This window comes from Halichoerus grypus, chromosome 3 (genome assembly GCF_964656455.1).
Source record: "Halichoerus grypus chromosome 3, mHalGry1.hap1.1, whole genome shotgun sequence".
Classification (NCBI taxonomy): Eukaryota; Metazoa; Chordata; class Mammalia; order Carnivora; family Phocidae; genus Halichoerus; species Halichoerus grypus.
The window spans coordinates 157,029,877-157,052,374 of NC_135714.1; the positions used below are offsets into that span (position 1 = coordinate 157,029,877).

Genomic DNA, 22,498 nt, shown 5'->3' on the forward strand with positions numbered 1-22,498 from the left:
TAAAAGTTCTAAAAATTACTAGTTATAGCAGAGACTAACTGTCCCTGCAAGTGGCCATGTCTCCCTTTTCTCCTCTTAATAAAAAAAGGTACCCTGGTACCCCTTTACTCCCCAGCAAAACCAGAGTTTTAAAGGAAATTAGAGGTTACATTTCTTGGGCTCTCCTAAGGCCATGTGACCAAATTCTGAACAATGGGATATGAGTGTAAAATTTCCATGTCACATCCTTAAAAAGAAGCTACTTGTCCTCCTTGCTTGTCTCCCTCCTGTGGGCTGAACACAGATGTGAGTCAGATCTGATCATGCAGACAAGAGCACACTAAACACCAAGACAGAAGAAACCTGGGATGCTGGAAAATCTCTAGCAAAAGCAGCTTATCCACTTTGGACTCCTCTCTACCACTGGAGAATTACATGAGTGAGAAATTAGCTAACTCTCAGAACCACTGTGTGGGTTTTTTTCAGCAGCTTGGCCCATAATAGCTTGTATGACTCTGGGTACTTCTTTGGGCCTCATTTTCCTGGTTTACCCAAAACTGGGAAGAATGGTATCAGTACTATAATTTCTTCTTTAGCTTAATGTATTTTTTTTTAAAAGGATGTACATTTAGTAAAATTAAAAATTGAAGTTTCAAATATTTTAAAATGGGATGACATGTGAAAACACCTTGTGCAGTTTACCTACCCTTTCAACAAATAATTACAAAATGCCCACTAAGTGCCAGATACTGTTATGCGCCTGAAACTATTCAAAATGCTAACAATAAAGTGGTAAAACAAAAGAAGTAAGAGTTCATTCCTTCATAGGTGAAACTTAAAATGTGAGAGGAAGCCTACAATAAGCAAGCAAACAATAAGTAAACAAGATTATCCCAAATAATAGCAAGGTTATTTGAAAAAGAGGGGAAAAAAGCAGGTAACACTGAGTTATGGTTGGGAGGGTAATCAGTTAGTTTACACAGGGCCACACAAAAAATCTAGGTGATATTACAGGTTAAAAAGGGCAAGTTCGAGGCCTTCAGCAAGAACAAGATGGTGTTTGCTCACGGACCACCAAGAAAGCCCCAGTGGCTTGGCGCTACTAGTGAGCAAAGGGGAGAAAGAGAAGATCAAAAGCAGGGAGAGGCAGTGTGCTATTAAGTGTACAGATGTTATATTACTAATATCAGGGGATGAGTGCTCCTCATGAAAATGCAGGGGAAAAACAATTACTCCCTCAATTCTACGTGTTGGTTTCAGGAACCCAAAAGAAAATTATGATCTTAGCTGCCCTGCAATCAATAAGTGACTATAATCATACTTATAAATGTCTTTACTTGGGGATAAATGTTTTAATTAATTAAAAGTGATTTTAGGAGTAGAAATAAAACTGAAACTCATTTGAATCCAATAAAGCTAACACTTTCTCTGATATTTTAAATATGTGAACAAATTTCACATATGCACTCAGTCAACAGATATTTCATGAGCACCTACTAGGTATGCCAGATACGGCCATGAGCACTTTATTAACATAAAGACCCACTCCTCGTTGAGTTTAATAAATCAGAATATATTTCAAAGTTTAAAAATGGTAGTAATAAATTTTTTAAAACCTCACTGCTTTTGGCTGATTCCTTAAAGGTGCCTAAACTTTAGGTTTTAAAAATCCAAGTTACTATCTTTTAATTTTTGTCATTATTGCTGTACTTGAGGGAAAGAATTCCACAACTTTCCAAAGCTTAGTATATTAAAAACAATAGTACCCAACCTTAGAATTTAATCAAAGAAAGCAATCTTCTACTTTTATATAGAAAAATAGAAATATGAATTCTGTGAATTCTCCCGTTTTTTTGGTAGACAAAGCGATTATCAAGTGTTTTGGAACACGAAGAAAACAGTACTAGAAACATTTTATTGATACACTTGTTAAACACAGAAATCCAAAACTCAGTTCTCTCTCCCCTCTCGATCCCACTAAAATGACAATAAATGAATAAAAACAGTTTAAGACAATAAGAACAAAGGAGCATGCAGGGAAAGAGCAGAAGGAAGACAACAACGAATGTGCTGGAAAATAGAAACCAGGTAACTTACAGAATAAAAGCATGTGGAAGGGGTTGCCAAGCAGAGGCAAGCAGACTCACCTGGCAGACCCTGTGAAAGGTCAGGAAAGAACAGTGAGGAATGGGGCTCAAAACATGGCTACTGGTTAAAACCTCTGTATAAGATGCAGGGAAACCCACTCTCAAGGAAGAACTACTTTACTTTCTGAAGTAGCTGGACCAGAGAAGAGAGTTTGAGCTATGGCTGATGATGAAGTCCCAAACTGAAAACAAGATTAAGTGGGAGGACACATACTAAACAATGAGCTGCTCAACGCTGAACGCACCACCCTGAGATCAAGACCTATTAGTTCCTCATTCTTAAATGCTATTGACAACCAAGTATCGCCAGACACTGCAGTATGCTGACACAAAAAAGAAACTCAAAAGAAATGGAATGCCAAGACCAGAAAATTTTTTTTAAAAAACTAATCTTCTCAAAAAGAAAGGTTGCTGAAAAACAAACAAAAGAGTTCTTAAAAACATAACTGGAAATGTAAAAATCGGTGAAAGAGTTGGAAACAAAACTGAAGAATTCTCCTAGAACATAGAACAAAATTGTAGAGGAGAAGAAAAAAATTGGAGGCTCTGTGCAAAAAGCCCAAATTCCATGTAATAGGAATTCTGGAAAGAACAAATAAAACAGAGAAGGAAAAAACTGAAGGAAATGAATCCACAAGTTGAAAGAGTCCAATGAGGACTAATTCAGCATCAAGGCACATCATCCAAATATGAAAAAAGAGTAAACAGAGTGGCATTATGCTTCTCAAATGCAACAATGGACACTAGCAGACAAAAGAAATGACTTCCAAATTTTGAGGAAAAATGATTTCCAATTACCAGCCAAACCTTGAAGTGGGCAAGTAGAATAAAGACATCTTTTCTGGGGCACCTGGGCAGCTCAGCTGGTTAAGCATCTGCCTTTGGCCCGGGTCATGATCCCAGGGTCCTGGGATCGAGCCCCACATCGGCTCCCTGCTCAGTGGAGAGCCTGCTTCTCCTCTAATAAATAAATAAAATCTTAAAAAAAAAAAAAAAAAAAAGACCTCTTTCCCAGGCAGGCAAGACCTCAAAAACTGTACCCACCCATGAAATCTTTCTCACGAAATACTGATGCTGTGCACTACTAAAATGAGGGAGCGAATCAAAAGAGGAAAAGACACAGGATCCAGGAATAAAGAGATCCAACACAGAAGAAGTAGAAAGAATTCCCATGATGGTGAAGTAAAAATAAGAATGAAGGAAAATCCAAGGACAACAGCTATGCAATAAACTTAGAAAAAAGCCAGGCCAGATTGAAGGATAGAGCTCAAGGCAAAAGTAAAACTGATAAGAATATTTGACGTACTTCAATATACTGACAGGAGATTTAGTTACCTGTCAGAAAAATCTAAGGATGATTTAGTGACAGAGTCACAGAAAACAAAGCAAATCACTTTAGACTGAAACATGATGGGAGAATTCCAGAAGGTGGGGTGTGTGTGTGCGTTATCGGATTCTTTTGACCATGTAGAAAATTATATTGAAAGGTGCACAAAGAAAACAGTGATGATAGATTAAAAGATGATAACAACTGAAAAACAAGGTAATTATTAACTCTAGAGAAAATAATGTCACAGCAGAAAGGATACAATCATAATTCAATACCTAGCAGCAGTGAACAATACACGGACATAGTAACGTCCACTTTCCTATAGTTTCCTATGGCAACTGTACCAATTACCAGAAATTTGTTGGTGGCTTAACAGTATACAGATTTATTCAAAGTTCTGGCAGCCAGAAGTCCAAAATCAGTTTCACTGGACTCAAGGGATCAGCTTGGCTAACTCCTTCCAGAGGCTCCAAGGAAGAATCTGGTTACTTTCTTAGTTTCAGGAGGCAACCTGCATTCCTCAGCTTATGACCCTTTCTCTGCATCATTCCAACCTCTTGCTTCTGGTATCACATCTACTACTTCCTCCTTAGATCTTACCTCCCTCTTTTCCTTGTAAGGATCCTTGTGATTACATTTAGGGCCTAGGATAATCCAAAATAATCTCTCTATGTCAAAATCCTTAATCACATCTTTGCTCCCTTTGCCATATAAAGTAAATTCACTTGTTCTGGGGATTAGGATGTGGATCTCTGAGGGGTAGTGGAGGACATTATTCAGTCTACCACAACCCTGAATGGTTTAAACAATAATAACAGTAGAGGCATCAACCTTCAGCTCAGGTCATGATCCCAGGGTCCTGAGATGGAGACCCACTTCACGTTCTCTGTTCAGCAGGGAGCCTGCTTCTCCCCCTCCCTCTGCCTGCCACTTGTGCTCTGTCAAATAAATAAATAAAATCTTAAAAAAAACAAACAATAACAGTACAGCAATACTGAGAAAATAGGAGAAGAGGAGCAGAACACAATTCAACTCTTAGCTACCATTTACATCTGAGGACATCTAAAATTGATTAACAGCTGTATGAACATACTGTTTAGAAATAGGAAAATAAATACCAGAAGAAACCAGCTGGAAGTCTGGGGGACTCAAGGGTGGTTACAGGTGAGGAAGACAGAAAACTGTCACTTTTCCTCATAAGCATTTTGAACTAAGATTAGGTGGTTGGGGAGGGAGAGAAATCCTCATCGGAGACCGAAAAGGTACCTCCGAGGCTAACGAAGCCAACAGAAAATCACAAAAATGAAAATTAAAAAGTTAATCATTTATACTTACTAAAAATCTGTATTAGTATTAGAGATTATAGAACAACCAATTTAGGAGTGAAGATTTTATTTCCTAAATTCATCTTTTTCACAGCACTAGGACAATCTATTTAAAAAGGCAAATTACTAGCAAAAGCAAACCTTTAAGAATACTGAGATATTGGTCTGAACTAAATTTGAAATACAAACACAAATTTAATCTAACAATTAGGGGTGGCTAACAAGTAGCACACTATGATGCAAGCTGCTCTTTTAACAGCTAGTACAAAGCTCCCCAGGAGGTGTTTATTCATTTATTGAACAAATGTTAAATGATGTGAGAACAGCACAATGAATCTATTCAGTTTGTCAGAAATGCTGAGTAAAAGAATTACGATACTACTCTACCTGTTTTCCCTTCCCCGAGAAAAGGCTATGAACTGCCTCTTCCCTCTAAGTGTAGACTGCAGACCAAGACAGCAGCAGTAGCAGCAACATGACCAACCCTGCAGCAAGTTAGAAAAGCAAAATCATACGTTCCGCCCCAGATCTACAAGCAGAATCATAATCTGCATTTTAACAAGATTTCAGGGAAATCCATAAGCATATAAAGCTTGAGAAGTATTGGTATCCAGCTAATACAATTCTTTTGACAAAATAAAACACAGCGCACTTCTGAATAAGGAATCAAAAAGAAAAATAAGGATGTTCATTGGTACAATAAAATGTCCTTTCTCTTCAGACTCCTGTAAAATTTTTTATGGGCTCTACATATATTCATCAGCCTACTCAAGGTCTGGTAAAGGATTCAGATCATCATAGAACATCAAAGAAACAGAACAGTGCCACCGAGGGGAGGAAGAACAGGGCTTTTTTTAAGAACCTCTGCAGTTCAGGGTCAACACTTCTAACGGGATTTTTCTGAGATCACACTTTCAGGTGCTCCCAAACTCCACACCTACCAGCTAGGGGAAAATGAAACCAGTAGTATGAAGAATGCTTTGGCTCTAGCACACATTGAAAGCCCCGCCACTAATGTAGAGTATCCAATCACAGGAAAGAACAAAACCATGGAGGGACTTGAGAACAGGAAAATGAAACAAAAAAAATTAAAGAACAAGCTTGAACTTTTACTGTAAATTAATCAAATAATAGTCAAAGTGCCAGACCCCAGCCTAACTCAAATTCTGCTGAAACTAATCTTCCTACTTCTGTCTTTGGATTCCCCAAACTCCTAACTCAACTAAGCTAAAGCTATATTCATTAATGCAACATGTACTTATTGAAAGTGCCTATAACCTGCCCCAAATCTCAAAAACAACTAGTTGATCTTGATTTGTGGACTCGAAAGGCATTTACTCTGTTAATTGTTAATCTGTTATTTCTGTTCATCATGCATTAAATAACTAAGTAACTGCACCAACTAAATTTTCTGAGCACTAAGTATACGCCAAAACTAAGCACTCATGTATATTTAATCCTTTAAATAACAATGCAAGTACTATTAATTATCCCCATTTGTAGATAAGAAAACTAACAACAGTTCTCAAATGTTTTTTTCTTACCCTCTGCCTTCCACTGCCTGTCAAAAACAAAATCACTTCATTAAAAAGACTTTCCCATCTACTCTAGACCCAAATTATTTCTTTGAGCTTCCATACAACTTTCCTCAGCTATGATGATGGGAGGGGGGAGAGGTTTAGCCATTACAAATGAATAAGAAAAGCACCCAAAAAGAGCAACAAAGGACATGAACAGAATCTACATACTTAAACATGTTCAAACAAGTTAAGTGGAAAAGATTTTACTGAATGGCAATATTGTGCTAGACACTGTCAACAGGTCAGGAAATAGGTACTCCTATTCATTGCTGGAGGAAGTGAAAACCCACACCAACTTTCTAAGGCAATTTAGTAATACATTCTTTAAGCCATAAAAAAAGGTCACATCTTTTGACCAATAACTCCACTTCTAGAAATATATCCTAAAGTAGTAAGATTCTCACAAGGATGTTCATAATAAATTTACAATAGCAAAAGCTATAAAAACTAAAATGCCCAAATTAAGTACAAAAGCCATTTATCTTCTTAGATGTTAACTGGGGGAAAAAAAGCACATGTAATGCTAGTTTTTAAAATATACATTCACAGCAGAAAAAGGACAGATCTAAGTCAAAATGTTAATAGATGTCATCTAAAAATGGTGAGATTATGTGTGGTTTTTTGTTGTTTACTTATGGTAGTTTTTTTTTTTTTTAAAGATTTTATTTATTTATTTGACAGAGAGAGACACAGCGAGAGAGGGAACACAAGCAGGGGGAGTGGGAGAGGGAGAAGCAGGCTTCCCGCTGAGCAGGGAGCCCGATGCGGGGCTTGATCCCAGGACCCTGGGATCATGACCTGAGCCGAAGGCAGACACTTAATGACTGAGCCACCCAGGCGCCCCTACTTATGGTAGTTCTAAAGTCAGAAAAACCAAGGCTCAACCTCTGGCTCCCCCTCTTACCACTGTGTGACCCTGATCAGGTTACTTTAATTCTTGATTTCCTTATCTACGAAATGAAAATAATAATACCACCTATCCTCAGAGGCTGGCTGTGAAGATTAAATGATAACACATGCAAAACACTTAACACTGATTGGCAGTTAGCTAAGTTAATTGAGCACTTATTTTTTTTAAATGATTTTTCATTTTAGAGAGAGCGTGCACATGCAAGCACAGGGGTGATGGGCAGAGGGAGAGGGAGTGAGAGTCTTAAAGCAGACTCCACCCTGAACCCAACGCAGGGCTCAATCCCACAATCCCAAGATCATGGCCCGAGCCAAAACCAAGAGTCTTGGATGCTTAACCAACTGTACCACCCAGGTGCCCAGCACTTACTTTTAAAATATATGTTTACGTTTATACTGAATTATTTTTCCTTAAGTAATAAAAACCCTTAATATTAACAGATTATCACATAACAAGAATTTAATGAAGCTGTATTGTCACCAACTTGAGCAGTGTAAAATTGTGACATTTTGGCATTTTACACAAGGTTAACAAAATTGCCAAGCAATATGGTCGAGAATTAGAGATGGTGGACACATGAACAAAAGGAGCTATGTATTTACTGAGTAACAAAGACTCAAAAGGAGAGAGGAAAAAAAAAAGACACATTAGGTCTTTAGGATCTAGCCTACTTTATGATGTCTATTAGTTCTAAATAATCACCGAAAAAAAGACCTAGTCACTTCAGACATCACATCAGGAACAATTAAGATTCAAATGGAGAAAACTTAAGATCTAGTTTAATGAAGGGGTATGACAAAGACTTCGGGTATCAATGAACCCAAACTGTTTGTTTGGTTTTTTTAAAGATTTTATTTATTTGACAGAGAGAGACACAGCGAGAGAGGGAACACAAGCAGGGGGAGTGGGAGAGGGAGAAGCAGTCTTCCCGCTGAGCAGAGAGCCCGATGTGGGGCTCGGACCCATGACCTGAGCCGAAGGCAGATGCTTAACGACTGAGCCATCCAGGCGCCCCCCCCAAATTGTTATTTTTAAAGATTTGGGTATCTTAGACATTATTACTTTACTTTTAGACATTACTTCATAACTTTGCTTAGCTTTAGAGTCTACTAATTGCACATCTAGATGCACATCCCAAACATGTACAACCTTCTCAGCAACTCTTCAGACTGAAGCTACAGAAATCACAGGACAGTTAAAAAGAAAAAGGTAGCTACTAAGGCAATTCATTAGATCCTAAGACAAGCCTATATACCTTGTCTATAATGGATCTCTGGAATATATTTTCCTACTTTCAAATCTAAAGTGATGAACACGCTCTGTTAAGTTAAAAACATGCAACTATGAAACACTTCTGAAACCCTGTGACAGTATCTCTAGGGACAGAGAACCTGGGAGAATGGGGTTAAGAGGGAGACATACTTCCATTCTATACCTCTTGCACCGTTTGGATTTACCATCTGTATGTGTAACCTAAAAAGTTTATTTACATTATTCATTTGTCAAATTCACTGTACAATTCAGCACTCATTACTATATTCACAGAACTGTGTAACCATCACTATCTAATTCCAGAATATTTTCATCACCCCCTTAGAGAAATGCAGTACCCAATGGCAGTCACATCCTTCACTGGTCCCATCAACCACAAATCTACTTTATCTTGATAGATTTCCCTCTTCTGGGTATTTCATATAAACAGAATCATATAATATGTGGTCTTTTGTGCCCAACTTCTTCAACTTAGCGTGTTTTCCAAGTTCATCCATGTTGCAGCACGTAACATCATTTCATTCCTTTCTATGGCTGCATAATATTCCATTGTACAGATACACCACCTTTTCTTATGCATCATCAATTAACAGAGATTTGGTCTGTTTCCACTTTTTGGCTATTATAAGTAATGTTGCTATAAACATTCATGTCTGATGGACACATGTTTCAATTCTCTAAAGTATATACCTAGGAAAAGAATTGTTGGGTTGTATGGTTAAATCCTTATTTAACTTTTTAAGGAACTGCCAAACTGATCAAATGAAGGCATGAAACACACAGGATAGAGGGAAGAGAGAAAAAGGCTTGTTTACACACTACCACATTTACCTGGAGAGATCTCCAGTAATATTCATTAGTATATTCAACTCACAAGCATTTAAAACCACTGAAGGACATAGTTATGAAGTTAGAAAAACTTGAGATACATGTGATTCTTTCATTTAATTCCAAGAACAACCAAGTATTTGTACTACAGCACCATCTCAATACCAAAAAGCATGTCAACTCAGAAAAGGGAAAATAATTTATTATTCACATTCCAACATTACCTATAAATTTTTTACATAGGATTAGCCAAGAATCTCCCAGTAATGTGAACAGGTTAATACCACAAGCCAGAAAATGTTATAGAAAAGACTTATTGTAATAAAATTGACGTTCTTAATATACCTAAATTGAAGGATATATACACCTACATCCCTCACATTCTCCACAGCACTCGGAACTCAACATATTCTTGTTGACTTGTGGATGAGTAACTGGCGCTCTACCCTTTCCCTATGCGAACCAGAGATTTAGATTTTTAATCAAATAGTATTTTTAAAAACTGAACCACAGAGAAGCAATGTGGAAGCCTAAAAGGCAAACAGAATAGTTTTACTAACTCATAATCTTAGGTTAACAGTGCTCAACTTTGAGTATCAGTGTCCTTGTGTACAAAATGATAATAATGTCTATCTCAAAGGCTACTGCAAGAAATACAACCGTGATCATTCCTTACTTACAATTTTATTACAAAGAAATATGATGCAGTTGCCAAATTTTCCTAGTATGCTGAATATTTTGCTTAATTAATGAAATAACATACCGGCTGTCCTACTGTTAATATAAGGAGGTTTATGATAATGAAATGTGATTTACAAAATCCATGGGATTTTCTGTTTTTAAACCAGAAACTGCAAAACAAATGAGCTAAAACTCCGGTCAAAAATTTAGATTTTTGCTTAATCCTATCGTGGAAGAGCCTACAAAATAAAGTAATCCAGTTCTAGTTTTCAAACTGTTAATCTGGGGTAAAAAGATTTTTCACACAGCAGTACCAATCTGTATTCTTTAATATCTTCTGTCTAGGGCTCTCTCTGTCCACCTCCAATCATTTAAAGGAAGTACTTCTGCTGTTCCTTCCCACAGAACCCCAGCTATATATAAAAAGACTAGAAGCACACACTAGCTAAAAGGTGGAAGCAACCTAAATGTCCATCAATGTATGAATGAATAAACAAAATGCGGTATATACATACAATGGAATATCATTCAGCCTTAAAAGGGGAGGAAATCTTGTCACATGCTACAACATGGATGAACCCTGAGGACATGAAGTAAGCCAGTCACAAAAAGGCAAATACCATTATGATTCAATTTGTGGGATGTATCTAAGGTAGTCAAATTCACAGAAACAGAAAGCAAAATGGTGGATACCAGGGGCGGAGAGAAGAATGGGGAACTGCTAAACAGGTCCAGTTTCAGTTTTGCAATATGAAAAAAATCTAGAGATAAGTTTCACAACAACGTGAAGTGTACACTTACAAATGGTTAACATGGTACACTTTGTTACATGTTTTTAATAATAAAAATGCATTAAAAGATTTTTTTTATTTTATAAGCTAAAAAATATTTTGCTTGAAGAACTGGTTCTGCTGCTAGAAAAAAATTAATTCTCCTTTTATATCAAGGGAGAAAAAAAGACTAGGAGCAATCCCTTCTCAACTACCAATTCCCATAATAACCATTTTTGCACGCTGCATCCCTAAAGAATTTGACAAGAATTATTTATTGCCTTTCTCTCCTGAAATAGAGCTTTCCCAATCTCTTAGCCAATAAGAATGTATTAAAGATTCCTCTTAGGCTATCTTAGAAACACATCTATTCCATACCCATAAGTCTCTTACCTTGTGATAAGCTGGAAAAGATAGAGACAGAGACAAAAAGGTTCTATTTCCATTTTGACACAAAGGAGACCTGACACTCTAGAATGTCAAGTTCTGAAAGTTAACATTTTTCCAGGTCTTTAGAAAATTTAAAAATTTTTCTCACCAATCCCTTTTATCTACTTTGGGTTCTCGCTTAATACAGGCTAACTAAAGAAATTTATATTCTTTCTGAATGAAATACAAAACAAGCAACTGGTTCAAAACCCAATATATTCCTCTAATATTTTTACCCATGGTTAAAGAGACAAGTTTTTAATTAAAAAAAAAAAAAGGCAATATTTTAAAGCTGGCAAGTCACAGAGAAGATTCATCCCTCTAATATCATAGCAGAAAAAATAAGTACTAAAAGGATTCCTAAGAAAACAAATAACCCTCTTAACAGTCTAAAAGCTATTATTTCCATATAAAATATCGACTCTTCCAAATTTCAGTAGGCATATAACCATAGGCAAAACTTTAGGTTAAAGCAGAGGTTCTTAAGTAGGGTCATTGGTCCATGAACCCCCTTGAACTGTATAAAAGAGGTCATTCAAAGAATTCAGAAGAGAAAATCTCAGTTGATACTGGAACATTCAGAGAGGAAATCAACCAAAAGAAACTAAAAATTACAAAAGTACAACCTCTGGTAATAGTGGCTTATAGAACAGCATTCCATCATGATTTGCCAAGGATTCCACACATGACACGGGCAAAGACCTGGGTGACATTTTTATCAACTACTGCTAAAATTAACTAAACATATGTTATAAAAAATAAGTTCTTTTTTAACAAACCCAGCATTTAAACATGGATTGGGAAATTGGTGCAGCTAGTTTTAAAAGGCCTACGTACTTTGAGAAACGTTTTCTAAAGGGTAGAAAAACAGCCACAAAAATACTGAAAATACTAAGCAATGAATGGTTGATACTGCATTCTTAGAATGGGAACTTCAGCAACTGTTTTAAAATAGAATTACGCTGTACTTTAAAGTAAAATTTAGGGGTGCATGGCTGGCTCGGTAGGAAGAGCATGCGACTCTTGATCTTAGGGTTGTGAGTTTGAGCCCCCATTGAGTGTAGAGACTACTAAAAAATAAACTTAAAAAAAATAAAGTAAAACTTAAAACACTGTTCTCTCTCCCTCTCCTCCCTATGGTAATTAATAGAGTTGGGATGTAGAAAGTTACCATGTCAATTTTATGCCTTTCTTCCAAGAAAAACACACATCAAACTGCCACATGTTGGGCTCAAAGTAAAACAATGCCAAGGTCACCAACTCATTTCTAATAACCCCGGCAGCAACCCAGAAATGGCACCATACCGGGCTCTGAGGAAGTCAGTAATCCTACATTAAGTATTAATGTTAACTGGACCTGAGCAGATAGTGGGAAAAGCCCTAAAAAACTTTTAAAGTATTTTGGCAAATATGTACTGGTATGTAATCTTTGCAAGGGAGGTAAGTTTAAAAATAGGTATTTTAAAATCCTAAAGGTATCCTTCCTTCACCAAGATCACCAGATGAAAGAGCTTAAGGCAGATCTAATTTGGTATCTAAAGAACAGCGAGGGAGTAGGCTGAAACAATATCAAGTCACAGGAAAGCTTTTATAGGAAAGCTTTAGACACTCATGCACAAAAGCTGCATACTGCTCTGATCACTTATCTTGTGGTCTGTGAGACTCTTTCAAAGCATTAATACAGTGAAACCTATTAACAGACTAAACCAACGGCTGTCAAATATTTCTGGGATGGCAGGATTTCTTTACACTTAAAATCTGAGGACCCCAAAAGGCCTTTCAAATTTTAAAATATTTATCAATTTAAAAATATTAATGATAAAACCTACACATTAACAAAAAAAGATGAAAAATGACTTTATTTTCCCACAAAAAATTAGCGAAAAGAATCGCACTGTTTTACATTGCTGCAAATCTCTTTAACGTGTGGCTTAATAGAAGATGCCTAGATTCTCTTGACTGCGTCTGCATTCAACACACTACACTGTGTTGTGGTGGTAAGATATGCGAAGAAAACACCCTCATTCAGGGATGTGGTTGAAAAGGGAGGAGTATTTTAGTAAGCCTTTCATGTAGTTACGGATATCCCTTTGACACTACACCAAAACTGGACAAGTGGTCATTTCTTATCAGTCGTCTGTTACATTAAAATCCGATGCTGTACCTTGCACTTTTACTTATGCATTTTTTTTTTTTAATATTTTATTTATTTATTTGACAGAGAGAGACACAGTGAGAGAGGGAACACAAGCAGGGTGAGCGGGAGAAGGAGAAGCAGGCTTCCCGCTGAGCAAGGAGCCCGATGTGGGGCTCGATCCCAGGACCCTGGGATCATGACCTGAGCCGAAGGCAGACGCTTAACGACTGAGCCACCCAGGTGCCCCTACTTATGCATTTTTTAACATCACAGGCATTGGACAGTTGTAAAACACTGACTTAGAGTCATCCAAAATTCAGAGCTTCCAAATGTTGACACATTTCATTACATTACATCAAAAAATTGCAATCATTAATATTACTGGTCTCATCTGAAAAATCTTTACGTATTGGGAAGTTATCCAACTCAGGATGGCATCTACATGTTTTCCAAAATTCTCACTTTTGCTTGAAAGCTCAAATTTTATCATGGGCAACAAGTATTTTCCACTGAGGCAACAAATTCACTGCTAATTTGAGAAAATGTCTGCCAAATATCCAAGTCTAAATAACCATCATTTATTCGTCAGTAGTTCTTTCTAACAAAATAATGTTCCATGAAAAGGAGCAGCTAACTAGATGAGCTTAAAACCCAAATAAGTGCACCAATGCTTTTCCTCCAGACAGCATGTTCTCTGGTCTGTAGCAGAAGTGCTTTGGTGTGCCTCTCATTTTGTCACTCAGAATGTTTAACAGACATGTACTCAAGATCAAGATTTAATAAAGTTAGTTTTTACTGCTTCATCGAAAACATTCCTATGTAAAATTGGCATTTCCAAACTGCTGGTACATGGTGAAGATTTCCATGACTACTGGGACCATTTGGTGCCACGGCCTGGATTCACTCTAAGACACTAGCAGCTTTACCCATATTACTTTTGTACCATTGCTGCAAATGTCAACACTGTCAAAAAGGCAAATATATTATAATGCAAATAGTTTTGACTTCACAGACCTTTCGAAAGAGTTGAGGGGGTCACCAGACCACACTCTAAAATAGCTGTTTTGATAATGGTTATGGACCCTCTCTGACCAGAAAAATGTACGTATGTACAAATATACACAATACATTTTTTTATTTTTTTTGAGAGAGCGTGCACGCACGTGCGCACACGGGTAGAAGGAGACGGAGGGAGAAGCAGACTCCTCACTGCACAGGGAGCCCAATGCAGGCAGACTCTGGGATCATGACCTAAGCCGCAGGCAGACGCCCAACTGACTGAGCCACCCAGGCGCCCCCAAACCATTAAATTTTGTGTGATATCCCAAAAATTGTTTTTCACAGTTTTATTTAGGGAATATTTAGACTCTACTACTTAATTTTTTCCTCCCAAGAACGAGTCCATAGGTCTAAATCCTACCAGAAATAAACAGAAAGCAAAGTGTTGACAGATGCCATGCATATGGATCCAAGTTTCATAAAAACAAGGCTTCATGTAATAAAATCATATCCTAAAATAATTTCCTATTAAAAAAACTAAGATTGTCAAATATGGAGAGAAGATATACTTGTATTAAAATATTATAAATCTAAAATTATTACTTAATAGTCCACAATATTAACTATTAAATAATGAAAATTTACAAAAAATAAAAATAATTAACTATCTTTTTTAACCAAAAATTACACACTTCAGATTATCCACATGTATTTGAATTTTTAATATTTAATATTTCCACAAGTAAAATTTAAGCAAATAACAGATTACCAGGTATTGCTACCACAAAAAAATCACTAGGAAAAATTCCTTACTGTTTCACTTTAAAATGATGACCTTGGTTTTCTAGTTTGTTAAATCCAGACTTTAAAAACAAAATCAGTAATTTTTCTACTACTATATACGAAGGACTGGGAAGGGATCAAGCGATGTATAAATGGGTTACACTGGCCATGGGTTGATGATGTTGGGTGATGGGGGTTCAATATATACTATTCCATACACTTTCCGTAATGTTCAAAATCTCCCATAACAAAGTGTTTTTTAAAAAACGCAAATACAAAAAAAAAATAAAAATAAAAAAGCACAAATACAGAAAGAACCAGGCAAATTAAAAATTGGGCAATTACTAGCTTCAGGACAAATGAAGGGATGCACAAGAAACACTGCAGTCTTGGTTCGGCAGTGAACATCTGCATGGTCATAACAATGTAAGCACTGACTTCTAATTTAACCATACCATGTGTATGGTTAAATTGGGGTATGGGGGTGATAAACTGGGGTATGGGGTGATAATATTAACAGCTTAATCTTCATCTACTAGAGAGGAAAGTCAAGGAAATGTCCAAAATGGATGAGAAATAGAAGTTATCATTTTATTCACAAAAAATTAACAGGAAATACAGTTGGAAGAGTTCAATATAATCGCCTTTAGAAGGATTAAGGAGTGGATAAAGGTAGGGATTGCCAGTTTTCACTCTAAACCCTTTTTAGTACAGTACTGATTTAAAAACATATAGACACAGACACACACACACTTTTTTTGGGTGAAATCTAACAAATATAGAAAATCAAAAATCAAAAGAGAAATGTCCAGGATAATCAGTTAATCACTAAAACCACCACCCAGTCAAAACACTATCTCCATGAGCCCCGCCCCCCCCCTCAAGAACAACTCCCTTCCATTACTTAAAAGTAACCATCACATACTGGCTTTTATAGCAATTATTTTGTAGCTATTCTTCAGTTTTACCAGTTTAGTATGTGTCTCTAAGGCTATGGTTTAGTTTTGAATGTTTTTTAAACTTTGTATTAATGGAATCAAAGAATATGTATAAAACGTACATACCATCTCTTCACTTTGGCTGAGGAGAAATTCTTAATAAATACCCCAGTTTTCTCATCCTCCCAACTCTTCCTTACTTGCCATAAACATTCCAACAAAAACAGCTAAACCCTTAAAACACTCTATGTGCCAGGCTTCTGTTTTATGCATATTAACTCATTTAATCACCAAAACAACAGCGTAAGGAAGATTTTATTGTGATCTTCACTTTAGAGAGGAAAACAGGCACAAAGAAGTGAATTAATTTGCCCAAGATTACCCAGCTAGCAGAGGACTGAGTAGGATTCAAACTATGTAGCCTAGCACCAGTGTCTGTGCTACCTACTATCTCATGAGCAAGTTGTCAATAAAGGAAATTTTTCAAGTATAGAATATGATAAAATGTTATTACCATTACCATGAAGATTAAAAGGAAAACTGCAGGATATGAGACTGTCTGAGTGATAAAGAGATTTTAGTACCTCACCCTTCTCCCAGACAAGTAGCTATACAAAGATAAACCACTTAAAAGTGCCTGAAGAGACCTGTGCATAATAGAATAAGTATCCCAGTAAGAGCCTACATCGGCCAAAGATCAATCACAGTATTTGGTCAAACATCAAAATTCTTAGTTCTGCAATGCACTTAATAACAAATTCTGAGCCTTGATTAAGTCCAATAAAGACTTCTTTCTAAATTAAGGCCCGCAAAGAGCCCGGTATCTCACACAACTCAACTTACCAGTAGTAATAATGTTGGGCTGTTTCTTTTCTAAAACATCTTTGAGAAGTAACAAGATTAGAGTACAAGGAACAACAGAAATCATCTAATCCAGTCCTGTCATCTTAAGGCTAAGCTTACTGGAACCCAGAGAAGCACTTATTCCAAGTGACATACAATCGTTTGTCACCAGGATAAAAACCCAAGGTCTCCTACCTTCTTTCTATTACACAGCTGTAGAACATCAATCCAGTTATAAAGCCTGCCAAATAAATACATCCATGATTTCCAGAGTATATCGCAATCATCTTTTCAACAGATCTCTTTCCCCTTCATGAAAAACCTCATAACAGTAACATTCACATTCCTTCATTCAACAAATACTCAACACTTACTGTGTGCCAGGCATTGTTCTAAGCATAGTAGTTTGTATAGGATGTTCTGCATAGAGCACTAAGATGCATTAGTCCTGCACAGCATTAACAGCAGAGCTTTAGGGTAAATTACAAATAAAAAGTGCTATAAAGAAAGATTTTTAAGATATTTCCAAAAAAGGAGGATAAGTAAAAGAGTTACAGACATGACTTGAAGAATTTTAAACTGCGGGAGGAGTGTAAGGCATTCTAAGGTGGGAACAGCAAAAAACAAAGACCCAAGAGTAAGACTGTACAAGACCTGTTTGAAGAACAGCATCCATTTAGCTGGATCATAAACCATATTAGCAGATGAACTTAGAGAATAGGGGGCATACTGGTGAAAGGTCTCACATTCTAGGCTGAAATATCTGGATGTAATTCATAATCCTAGGGAAGCAGTGACCACCGAAGATTTCTGATGAACATAAAATTGGGACAGCATTTAAGATTAACTTAAAAGCAAAACAGAGAAGCAGCAGGGAATCGTTTAGGAAGTTACTGCAACGTGGATGAAAGATACTGAGATCCTGAACTAAGGTGAAATTGGTCATGGAAAGAAGACTAAAGCATTACAAAAGTAACAATGGTATGCCATGACAGCTAACTGCATGTAGGAGGGGAAAGAATTAATTTAGAGCTTTTGATGGGAAAGAACTTGCAATGCATCATTAACAGAAAACAGGCAAGCTAAACTAAAGATTTAGCTAGATGTAACCTGTTTAAAGAAAATGTATTAATCTTATTTGAGAAAAGCAAATCTTCCCTTAGTAACATAAACATAATAGACTATGACATGCAAACTACAGTATGCAAAAAAAAAAACCCAAATTAAAGGAGTATAATTTGAAAATTAGGTGCTTTCTATACTTACTACACTAGCATAAACATAGGTACTAGATCTAAAGTCATGTTTTTATTAAAATATACATACCAAGCCTCAGCATGTTAAGATGCTAGGAATGCACTGTATGTTAAGGTACGATCTAACAACCTCAAAAGAAAATTATTTAATCAATCAGTAGCAAAATGTAGCTACTAAGTATTAGCAGAAGAGAACTACAACTGATCCCATCATACATATCACCAACTATCATTTGATTCAGTTAGGTAAGTCTAGAACCATCAATTTCTTCTAATTAAATAAAGCCCATGTGGTCTCTCTGCCTACTGTTTAACAAGTACACTATGAGCTCCTTCAGGGCAGGGTTTATGTTCCATATACCTTGCAGCCCCAGTGCTCAACATTTATGAAGCCCCTCAACAGATCTTTGATATAAAAAATAAATGGAAATCAATCTAGGAATAGTTTTCAAGTATACAGCAGTCTCATCACGAATGATCCAATATTTGAGTGGCTACTATTCAACAGGTAATGGAATTACAAAATAAGTAACATATGAGTCCACCCTTGAACTTAGAAGATTTCTCTCAAGTCAACCACCACAAGCTTCACCAGAAAACCCTGATTTGCACTATTTGTGTGACCATCAGTGAGTCTCTTAACTAAGACTTCTGGTTTCTCATCTGAAAAACATGAGGATTCAATAGAAAAGAAATGTGATAGTGCTCTATGAAGTATCACAGGTACAATGTATGCCAGTTGGCTCCCCAAAGAACACACCAAACTATTCAGACACTTCACTAAGAATGACACTAACAAGGCAAATCCAAGCGTTTGACTGGCTCAACACAAGTCTATCATCCTACCATCTCCTGAAGAAATCCTCAAAACAAACAGTACTGCAGAGAGTAGGTCAGAAATAGGATCTCAATATGAGGACAATACAATCTAGAGAAGGAGGATTTATAAACTTTAGACAATTTTTTTGAAATTAAAAGTACATTTAATTCATTTGAGTTGTTGGAAAATTCCTACTATAATTCAAGACAATACGATTAAAATTCAAACTTCAAATAATATTTCTGAACAATGAAATGATACAACTACTTTATGGGAAATAATGCCTCCACCACCTAAGACCATCTCAAATGAGTGCAAAATTAATGTTTCAAAACTTAAAAGTTTTTGAAATACATTAATAACTTTGGGAGAAGAATTAGTGCTTCAACTGATCAAACTCAGCTTCTAACTGCGCAAGAATAAGCTCCCCAGAAGCCATGCTATATATCCATAGCATTGTTGTTTTCTTATCCACCTAAATTAATCTTTGTAAAGACAGTAACATTTATCATTTGAGCCAGCATTTCTTCACAGAATGTCAATCAACACCACACACTGAGAGTAGGCAAGTTAAACACTAAAAATCTTACCTAAAAAATGAAAGTCATTCAAAAATGTTTCTGAGGTAAATGTTAATGCCTATTTTAACACAATTATCTAAAAATGATGAATAACACAAAAATGCATCACCATTTATTTGTACATGAAATTTAGAGTCAGGAAACCTTTACGATATGAACCTTAGATTTTTCTTGTGACAGTTTTATATACATCATCATCTAATGCTCCTTTCACTTAATAGATAAAAAATGATACAAGGTATTAAAAATAAAAGACTGAAGACTATTTTCCAGAAAAGTGACTTTTAAAACTGTTCCTCCATTGTTAGACAATAAACTCAGTATGCTCTTAAACTGTAACAGACCTAGCTGCAAGGAAATCCTTCAGTAATCAAGACTCTGAAGATTCCATATTCAAATTTTGCATTATTAAATGCTTTCTTACCTTCTGCTACATCATCATCTACTGCTCCTTTCACCTGAGAAAAACACCACTGAATATCGTTCCCTCCTCCAGCTCCTGGAAAAAGAAAACATACCAATTAAAACTGAGTTCTGTTCATGTTTACTCTCGTAAACACAGAGATGGTATCCATGGTTGGCATGATACTAATAGCCTAGTACTGCCCACACATACAACCACCAGCCCAGAGCACTAATTTGGAAGGTTCGTCTCCAATAGTTGGCACTACATTTAAAAAAAAACAGAGAGATTCCAGGTATTAAATATTTAAAGGCTATGTACTATCATTAACATTGGATATGTGTTCCAAACTTCCATTTCCCCTTCTCCTAAAATACAGTAAAAGCCTCACAGTCACGCAAGACCTACCAGAGAAAAGTAAATACCAAAAGTTAGACAGTTTTCCTTTAAGTTTACAAAAGCCTGCAGAAGGGTTAATAAGGAAAAACTACCATAAAACATGGAACGAAGAGAAAACTTCAGGAACATTACTGCCTGGGTGAGGAGTAATGATTCATATGAACCCAATCACCAAAGCGCACACACAGCAAACACAACACTCACCACCCATTTCTTTGCATTTCATTACCAACAAATCACTGGCTCCAGACAGGAAAAGAAACCGAAATAAATGCTGGTGAAGAGACTGTCAGAGGAAGCTTGTTTTGCCTCCCTGCACCTTATCCCTCAGAATCCAAAGGACCTTGCAAACAATTTCGCTAGTTTGTCATCATCTTGTACAAAACAATTTTAATTTCACCTAATTATTCAATAAGGCCAAAGAGCAACTTGTTTACAGCAAAATGTAAGTCAATCCAACACGTTAACTTTTTTAAAGGTTTAATTATTTAAAGGTTATTATCTTTTGGAAATATTGGAAAAAGCATGGAAAATTGGTTTAGTTCCTGAATGTTTCTATTTCACTTCCAAGCACTGTGGAGGAAATGTCCTGTGTATCTATGGAGGAAGATACTGAATCAAGATCTAGAATTGGTTCTATTAGTAGAACGAAGACATTCAGCAACATCAAAATGTATAAAAATCATCCTCAAAGCAATTACCTTTCTCTTCCTTCACCTTCATTCTTGCTAAATATTCCAAGCTGGTTTTCTCTATGCATCCTTCGCCAACCCCCCCCCCCCCAAGCTTTTACCTAAATCTCTCTCCCCTTGGCTATTTATATCACTGAACTCCACAACTATTTTAACTAACTCCATGAAACCCTTTTGGGAAAAGGACATCTGCACAAAAACTAACATACAAAACGCAAAGTTTAAATTACATTTTTCATGCAACTTGGTGTATTAAAGGCCTTGCACTCTTTGGACACGAAGGGTAAGAAACGAAAGGGAACTAGTTCAAGACAAAAAATTCAGGGGTATGGTCTCAAAAATATACGTACCCACAGTGGGGGGAAAAATACACATAGGTCCCCATTGTATTTTAACTTGTAAAGCACTCTTCCTTCTCAGTACAAAATACATTAATATAAACACCCAAGAAAGCTTGCAGCAAGGGAAAAAATAGGAATTATATGAAGGAAAAACCCTAAAAAAAGCCCCGGGGGCGGGGGAGAAAGCGGGGGGACCGGAGGTTACACCGGGCTCCTAAGCAGTAGGGACAAATCTGCACTCGCCCCCACCCCGCCCCACCCACGCCTTACCCCTCGGCTCGCCAGCCCATACCCCACCCCCACCCATGCCAAGGTTCCAGCCCTCATTTTAAAAGCCATTTCGGTATCACAGCGACCCCTCGCCTCACCAGAACCCTCCCCACCCCCACCCCACCCCACTTGACCAATTCCCTGAAATCCAAGGGGCGCCCCGTGGCTCTACAAGAGGCACAGGCGGTCGCTAGGGGGTGATGGAGGGAGAAGGAAGGAAGCGGTGCCTTGTCAGTGGACGAGGGTGATTTCTCCTTTACCTGCCATGTTGCGCTGCAAATGGTGACCCTGCTGGGTTCCTCGGGGTCTCTGCTTCCTGAACTCACCCCCCTCACCTGGGGATGGGGGGGTAGAGAGGGCGGATGGCGGCGGATGGCACCTGTGGGGGGGAGAGGGCGGGGGTCGGGGGAGAAGGAAGGAGGGGCGGGCAGATCAGCCAGCAGGATGGTGGATTTCACTCTGGGGCTTCCCCGCTCTCGCTCTTTCTCCAGCAGCGGCGGCGGCAGCTACGACAGCGACGGCGGCGGCAGCGGCAGGGGCAGGCGACTCCACTTTCAAAATGGCGCCGGCTGGCCTGGCCAGTGACGTCACCCGGAGGCGGAGCGGCCTGGCCGGGGCGGAGGGGCGGGGCGGGGCGGGGCGGGGCGGAGCGAGGACCGGGGCGGAGACCAGAGGGGGAGGGGCGGGGAGGGGCCGGCCCGGCTCCGGGCCCCCGCCCCTTCCTCCCCCGCCCCGCGCGCTGCGTCCCCGGCGGCCCGGCCTGCGCCGCGCCCTATGTCGCGCGC

General features: G+C 37.8%; 1 protein-coding gene across 4 annotated transcripts in view; it reads right to left on the minus strand.

The window, feature by feature from the left end:
• The window catches only part of PPP2R2A (protein phosphatase 2 regulatory subunit Balpha), an 84,649-nt gene extending 62,351 nt beyond the window's left edge, over positions 1-22,298 (minus strand). For all 4 annotated transcript variants that reach the window (XM_078069491.1, XM_036106184.2, XM_078069493.1 and 1 more), the window contains exons 1-2: positions 21,974-22,298; positions 20,033-20,107 (exon numbers count right to left, since the gene is read on the minus strand). In XM_078069491.1, the coding sequence (XP_077925617.1) occupies positions 20,033-20,107; positions 21,974-21,980 (82 nt within the window). In that variant the 5' untranslated portion in view covers positions 21,981-22,298. The remainder of the gene's footprint in view (positions 1-20,032; positions 20,108-21,973) is intronic.
• Between the last annotated feature and the right edge of the window lie 200 nt (positions 22,299-22,498).